The sequence below is a fragment of the Mirounga leonina genome, unplaced genomic scaffold, assembly GCF_011800145.1.
Source record: "Mirounga leonina isolate KUSES-001 unplaced genomic scaffold, KU_Mleo_1.0 Mir_126, whole genome shotgun sequence".
Classification (NCBI taxonomy): domain Eukaryota; kingdom Metazoa; phylum Chordata; class Mammalia; order Carnivora; family Phocidae; genus Mirounga; species Mirounga leonina.
Genome location: NW_023270314.1, coordinates 14,152,814 through 14,160,984, shown reverse-complemented (window position 1 = coordinate 14,160,984; position 8,171 = coordinate 14,152,814). Strand labels below are relative to the sequence as shown.

Below are 8,171 nucleotides of genomic sequence, written 5' to 3'. Positions count from 1 at the left end.
TTGGGAGATCTGCCTCAGCCCTCAGGGAGCACCTGGTCACCATGGGCACTCGGGTCCGCACACGAGCTGACTTCAAAATGCTCTGCTAACACTGAGAGCCTGTGATCAACCAGCCTTTCGTCGTCCACGTTCCTTATGAGACCTGAGATGAGTGCTTGGGAAGTGCTGTTTTACAAATATGAAGTATTGTTACTGCGTTTTCGTCTTGGAGGACGTGATTCGCTCGCAATTGCCATCTTCTCTCTTTAACCTCATGAAGATTTCTAACTTATTGATGCCCAATTTAATATTATTATGACTACTAGTCTCTGTCTAGGAATTCAAATTTTCAAAAGCTTCACGAATAATAAATGGTTCTTCATTTTTTATTCATGTAGGAAAGGCTCTATATTTAGTATGCTAATCAGGGTCCTCATCCTATGGTGTAAAAGGACAGAGGAGCTAAGTTCTTTTTTTCAAATTATTTTTTTAGTTTTTAAATGTATTCATTCATTTTAAGTATTCTCTACACTCAATGTGGGGCTCGAACTCATGACCCCAAGATCAAGTGTAGCTCGCTCCACTGACTAAGCCAGACAGGCAGCCCTGAGAGTAGCTAAGTTCTTACAGATTACCTTATGGGCAGAACTCATTAAAATCAGTAACATCCTTACAAAAAAATCTGTGTAACAAGAGAGTCTCCATATTAAGAAACAATAAATAAGCAAGCACATTAATAAACAAACCTCGGAGTCTACTCTGATAGAATTTGACTTCTGTCCTTTATCAGAGACCTTTGGTGGCTCATCAACTCACGGGCAATGAGAAATCAAGAATTTGATCAATGAGAAATTAATACATAAGTTATTGGTGGCATAGCTAATTTGTCACAAGGTATTATGACTTGGAAAAATTAATTGCCAGATAAATAAAATCTCCAATTCTATTTTGGGTCTTCAAACTATTTTCTCCACTGAACTCCACTATCATCTCTAACAAGTAACCACTCAACGATTTTGAAATATTCCTTTTCTTTGTCCTCCCCTCTTCATGGAACTTGACAAGAGTGACCTAGGCAAAGGTAAGCTGAGAGAAGAAAACGAGCAGAACCAGGAAGAGAGCGAACTGGTTACAGACCCTCCTAAAAAGCAGTTAACTAAGTTACAAAGAAACCCTGGCACCCAAACATGTGTTCTCAACTCTTGGTTTACGTATTTTATTCTCTGACTAACTTAAATCAGAGCAGAAAAGGGATTTGGAGGCTGGAATTTATACCAGGCAAAAAAAGAGAAGGTAAACCCTGTGTGTGTGTGTGTGTATAGATTCCCTAAATTTATTTAATTCCCTATCACTTGATACTTTTCACTAATATTTAGACATTGTAAACAATGCCTAAAACAACATCTTTGTCTGTCTCTGATATAATTATTCCTTAGGATAAAGTCCTAGAAATGGAATTGCAAGGTCTAAGGGATTATGAGCATTTGTAAGGCTTTACGCCGTCGTCTTTAAGGTGTATCTGTTATATCTTGCTTCCAAATAAATTCCTCTGTGTAGCTAGTGGCCCACCTACAGCTTTCAGCACATGTGAAGATGGCCAGGACGCCCCAGTCAATACTCCTGCCCAGGGGCGCCTGGGTGGCTCAGTTGTTAAGCGTCTGCCTTTGGTTCAGGTCATGATCCCAGGGTGTTGGGATTGAGCCCAGCATCAGGCTCCCTGCTCGAAGGAAGCCTGCTTCTCCCTCTCCCACTTCCCCTGCTTGTGTTCCCTCTCTCGCTGTCTCTCTCTCTGTCAAATAAATAAATAAAATCTTTAAAAAACAAAACGAAACACTCCCGCCCAGTCTGTCCACCTTCAAGTAGGCAAGTGGCTGTGGCTTGACCTGGAATTCAAATATTCTCTAGGCACTGCAGGGGCAATCTGAAACATCCTTTTCTTGAGGGATATTTTCAACAGAGATCCCGATGGGGGCAATCATATCTCAATCCCATATAGGAGAAATACAAAGAATTTTTGACACACTTCTCTTTTCATGCTACGTATCATTGGAAAGAAACAGATGTTTAAAAGAAGCTTTTAGTTTGTGAGTCTGTATCCAGTCTAACACTTTTTGTGTGTTTACATTCTGTGAGTGAGGTTTAACTTCTAATGTAGGTTATACTTCACGTGAAGCTGATGCCCGTGAAGAAAAATCTACTATATACTTTTATATATTGTGGTCACAACTCTCGCACAGTGGGTATTCAGGAAACCTGTGTAAGTGTCTATTAAAAGTCAGGAGGAGGCAGGAATAAATGGGGCCACAAATCATCGGCTCATCTCTTAAAGCACACCTTCAGCACTCCCCAATCCATCTTTGTGGAACGCCTGCTTAAAAAAGTAAGAATGGGGCCTGTCTTCAGTGAACCACTTTATTGTATGGTTTGCCTCATATTAATCTAAGCATGAAGGACAAGCTCTGAATTGAACACTCAGACATCAGTGGACCTAATGGGGGCTTGTTAGCGTTTGATGAATGTTCATGACTTATCGGTATTAAGGAGGAGAAAATGCAAGCCTACCATATTCAGTGTGTTCCATCTGGTTGCCCTGAAGCAGACACAGGTAAAATAAACAAAGATTTTTTTTTTTCCCCAAAGAGCAGAAGATAGATCTTTGAGGAACACAGGCTTCAACAGTAAGCCCTCTGTTCCCCAACGCTCGGACATACCTTGGTTCCCATAGCTGGCGTCTATTCCAGAGCTGTCCCATGAGTCCACTGCACTGTCCACGCTGGGCACAGTGGGCGGGTATGTGTCGGGGAGCTTGCCCGGCTTCTGTGCTGCAGACGGGTCCTCCTCCACATCTCCCAGGTCACTCAGGTGGCTAGCAATGGGGAATTTCTTGGGACTTGATGCTGACTGGGCTTTAAAGACAGAGGAAGGAGTTTAAGTCTGAGAGTAAATTTCAATAAGAAGATATTCCAGTACTCTCTCTGGAGAGTCATTTCCCTAGAAAGACACACAGAGGGACAGAAATGCACTGAAAATCCGTAACTGTGGCTCTCGACCCACTCACCATCTGTCTGTTTCTTAATTTTCAAGGTGACAGTCTCTCCTGCCATCTGTAACAAATGAATGGCTTCACTCAGAGGCTTTCCTTTCAAGCTGCTGCTATTGATAGCCAGGATTCGGTCTCCTATGTGGATCGCGCCAGTTCTGAAACACCAAATAGTAATAGGAAAGGTATAAAAACCCCTGTGTGCCACTGAATATAAATTCCCTGCCATGCTTTATATATTCATAGTAATAAAGGCTTGGCAACGGTCTCTAGAAGCCACTTCTCGCTCTCTCCTGGGCAATGTTACAAGATAACTGCATCTGTTGTGAATAACTTTTTAGTTTCAAGTAAAATTAGAAAAACTGTTTTAATTAGGATGTAAAATGGACCTGCATGCTTTTTAAATTCTGAGAAAGTTGGGTCATTTGGTAACCCTCTTAAAAATCCCAAGGAAATAAACCATGTTGGACAATAAGAGCAGTGATATTCAGTATGGAGCATTCCTTCTTTTTGCAGATCTAAAAGGTTGAACACAATCATTACCCCAGCTCACCAGAAGTGAGGCTCAGAGAGATGGGGACCTCCATCAGACGCTGGTGTGTCAGGGTCCCTCTGTTGTAATTCTAAGGATTGAAAAGGCTGAATTCAAGAATCAATTCGTGCTACATTTTAATCCAACTCTGCCACTCTCGAGTTGTGTGACCTGGATATCTTATTCTAACCTCTCTACAATGGGGATAATCATTTCTCAGGGGAGCCCTGAGCATTAAATAGGAAAACATAGGTAAAGGGCTCAGCCCGCTGCTTGAAATTTATTGATCAATGAACTAATGAACCTTTGGCCTTGTCTCTTCTCTTTCCATCCTCACCCAATTCGGAGCAGGCAGATTGGAATTTATAATTTTGATGTTCACCATATCCATCTTTGGAAGCATTTGGTGGGGCAGTAGTAGATTCATAAGCATTCAAACTCAGGGATGGTCTAAAAACTCAGATCTCTCCCACTGGGTTACAGGCTGTAGAGTGGGAGTCCCAAGCACCAGCCTCCTGTTGTTCTGGCTCAGTTTAAGGACAGTGAGTGAGGGGATGAGCCCAGCTCACAGGCTGCCTGTGGCTGAGTGCGCTGACCACAGCTCGCTTCTGGGGTGGCAGGCAGCAGCAACTGGGGTAACAGAGGTGACATGGGATCACACAGGTTATGAGCGACTGCTTAACGAGTCCACCTGTGCATCTACTCTCAAAGAATGTTTTTTCTTTGGAAACAAAAGATCACTTCATTCTTTCATAAAGGATCTCCAGTTTAGGAAATATCTATGTTGTAAGCCAGAGAACACTTGACCAATTACATTAAACTTTTCTTGCTGTCTCCCTAACAGAGATACCTAGGACTGTCTCTCCAACAGAGGAAGCTAGGAAAGGAGAGCATCTGAAGAATACCACATCATAGGTGTCTCTGTTAATATCACAGTATGACATCCCAACAGGGTAACCCTTTCTGGGCTGCCTCAGTGCCCTCACCCGCCAGATGAAGATCTTGGATGAGCTGACTTCCAAGGTGCCTTGCAGTTCCAAGATTCTGCAGTGCTACATCTCTATTTCACAAACCATTATCTGTGTCAGCATGAATGATGTGCGTGCATTCCTGAGCTAGATTACTGGAGGAAAGGTTTGGAATATGCACCACAACATGTCTCAGAGAGAAATGCAATTTAACGGGGGCTAGGGGTGGGTGTGCATCTTCGCCAAAAGAACAAATGGACATTCTAAATTACAAGACATTATGAAGATGGGTCACTGCACTTTATTTCCCCAAATCTTTGAAGATAAAGCCTGTATCATCTTCTTTGGAAAACACAGCGGCCAAGCCCAGTAACTGTCAGGTAATACAGGCTTGGTAAATGTTTGCTGAATTGGACTGGACAAGGCTTTTAACCTCCCTGAACTTCAGTCTCCTCCTCTCAAAATGGACATGATATAAATCCACCTCCAGTCCACTATGGTCAAGTGTATACATTTCCAGAGAGTAACATCAACACTAAGCCCATGACGTCTTTTACCGCCTGTAAGATGCCCCTCAGAGTCAAGTCCGACCTCTGCCTGAGAGTTCTCAAGCTCTAGGATCAATCCTTTGTGCAGATGTGAAAAAGTTAACAGGTAACCAAGCAGGAGAGGGAAGCATGTTTCTACGCAGCTGTGAGGAAGGAAACCCATCTCAGACACAGGTAATTGTAGCAGTTTCTTAAAATTTTACCTTTCGGCTAATCCTCCTTTAGTGAGGCTTGAAATGATTATAGGATCAAACGGCTCTTCAGTTCCTGAAATTGTGATGCCAAGGGGTCCCCCATAGCGCTTAAGCTCCACAGTGTAAATAATTGCTCCGGAACTTTCTTGCTCATCTGCAATAAATGCCAAGGAGTCATAACTGGTTTCTTTGGAAAAAAGCAAAGTAATAAGACACATATATTCATACATAAAATAAGAAACTCAGGACATCATCATTAAAGCATCATGTCTCAGGAAATAATTATTTGGGGAAGTAGATTCTCTTGGTAAGATATTACATTCTAATACAGGGATGTGGTCGTCCTTAGTGTTAGGCGAGGGGCTCACTGCCTAATGACCTATGTTTTAAATCAGTGAGTGATCCATCTAGCTGGTGCCACAAGCCCTTTAGCCTGTGTCCGTACCTCGCACAGGGCTTGCCCAGCACTTCCTAAGTGCGCCCTAAATACCTGTGGGAGGAGAGAGTCATGCAGTGACAGAGACTGGGCCAGACCATTCCTATTTCCAGGCCTTCACAAGTAGCTATCTTTCAATATAGAGAAGATTTTACTCAGGGTTGGAGCAAACTTTAGCATATATGTTAAGTGGGGCTTAGAGAAGTTGGCTTGGAACTCTAGAATCCCTTGCACATTATACCACTGATTGTATCTTAAAACGTCAGTCCTATGGATGAATTCCCAGATATTGAAGTACAGGTTTGAATGGTTCTCTCTCCTCTGTTCTAGAGAGGAAGAGCCATGTCAATTATGTTTCAGGAGACTACACCAGGCTGCCACACTGTCATGAACTAATTTTCACTATTTAACATTGGTATGAAGGGAATCGTCTGTTAACGCGGTCTGACTAAATCACTGGCCCGCACGGGACACCTTCGGCATGGTTGGGTTTTTCGACTGTGTCAGGATTACAAATATGCAGTCTCAGACTTCAGAGTGTTGTATTTGCTTATGACATGCTTAAAGTTCTTGAGCATTTCTTGTTTTATTCCTTGAGCCCGGGAGCTGTGAATGGTTAGGAAGCTGTTTCATTTCTGCACCTAAGGATACAATGAAATGGTCCAGTAGCTAGACAAAACAGTCAGCTTTTACAGTCAGACTGTATCATAGCTAAATGTTAACACAGTCACATTTCTGCAACGAGCAGCTGTTCATTTATGACATGAAACCCTGAAATAAGGAGGAAAAGAAAAACTTGAATTAACAATTCAACTATCTGTGTGTATGGTGAACAATTACAATGAACATAAAATGAAAGGTCTACAGAGTAATATAGGAAGTGATGTGTCCTCTCCTACCAGCATTTACTTCATTTCTGCCATAGATCGGGACTTCTGGAATGTACCCGTCACTTCTCCTTCCTCAATGCTCTACTCCTAATAAGCTCCACATATAGAGAATTAAAGACCGTCTACCATACACTGTAATGCTTAAATCAACCTCTTATGATATAAAAATAGTCAGTATTACACTCAAATATATACATAGACATATATTTTTTAAGATTTTATTTATTTATTTGAGAGAGAGAGAGCGCATGAGAGTGGGGAAGGAACACCGCCCCCCCAACACAGGGACCCATCTCACGACCCCGAGACCATGATGCTAGCTGAAACCCAGTCAGATGCCCGAGGATGCCACCCCGGCGCCCCTACACTCAAATTTATATTGACAGCTGAGAATCCTCCACATTGAGCTTCGATACCTCTGTTTGATGGTTCACAAACTTCTTACAGGTTTCTTTTTTCTTTAAATTTAATTTAATTTTATTATGTTACAGGTTTCTAATTAAGTGATGGCCAACAAGGTGATGATAATCTACTAAGGAGCTGCTGTGAGAGGCCCAGGGATGCAAGGATACAGAGCAGTATGGAGACAGAGGTCAAAAGTCCAAATTTTTCTACACTATTATCATCACCCTTCAGAGCTGGCTTTGATATAAATGGATAGGGTACTGTCGGACAGATTACATGTACTTTTTTAGACTGTACCACCTACTATATTCTGGATAAAATTCTAGGCGAGTCATTTGATTAGTAGACCTTGGCATAAATATTAGTTGCCACTGGGCACTCTGCTGGCCGTTCAGGGTGGGTGTTTATGCCCGTGGAAAGACCTTGGCCCTTCATTGTTCTCCCTTACAGGGCAAGCAGGAGCATGACCTTGTCAATGGACACCAAGCATTCTGGGTTTGGCCATCAGCTCTTTATGCGAGTTGTGGGAAATAACAGCTGTCCAGTACCTGGAACCCAGCCACCCAGAACCCAGGAGCCTGTGGGAAGTTTCGGTTGAAACATCAGTCCAGACGAAAATAAACACTGGTCTACTGGGAGAAGGTGGAGAAACTGGTTCTAGTTTGCTCATTCTTTAGGCAACCCAGAGTGAATGCCCGGGGTTATTTTTTGACCATTTTGCAATTTGCATCGCAAAGATGACGAATTAACAGCAGAAAAGGAGTGAATGGGTTTAAGATCACTTTAGGTGGGGACATTTTCAGTCAGGCAGCTGAGGCCTCACAATAACAAGAAGGCAATTCTTAAGGCACTCAATGAGTTTAAATAGTGATGGGGATGCAAATAAATAAAAATTTAAAAATGGCAGTACTTGAATGAGGAAGAACACGTTCCTGTTACAACGTTGTGATGGAAACAGGAATAAATGATGCTGTATTTAAATTATGACAGAAATAGAAGCTGATTTCTGACTTCTTCAACAAACAAATTCTCAGAAACAAAAACTAGAAAGGGAAAATTTAAGAGACATTACAACCAAAAGCAATGGAGTAGATCTTTTTGGACCCAAATTAAAATCAACTTTATAAAAATCTATCTATCTATCTATCTATCTATCTATCTATCTATCTATCTATCTAT

At 42.0% G+C, this 8,171-nt stretch overlaps 1 protein-coding gene across 1 annotated transcript in view; it reads right to left on the bottom strand.

The window, feature by feature from the left end:
• Positions 1 to 8,171, bottom strand: part of GRIP1 (glutamate receptor interacting protein 1) — a 193,035-nt gene that overhangs the window by 36,110 nt on the left and 148,754 nt on the right. The window contains exons 17-19 of the mRNA XM_035002883.1: positions 5,271 to 5,415; positions 3,038 to 3,177; positions 2,691 to 2,885 (exon numbers count right to left, since the gene is read on the bottom strand). Of these exons, the coding sequence (XP_034858774.1) occupies positions 2,691 to 2,885; positions 3,038 to 3,177; positions 5,271 to 5,415 (480 nt within the window). The remainder of the gene's footprint in view (positions 1 to 2,690; positions 2,886 to 3,037; positions 3,178 to 5,270; positions 5,416 to 8,171) is intronic.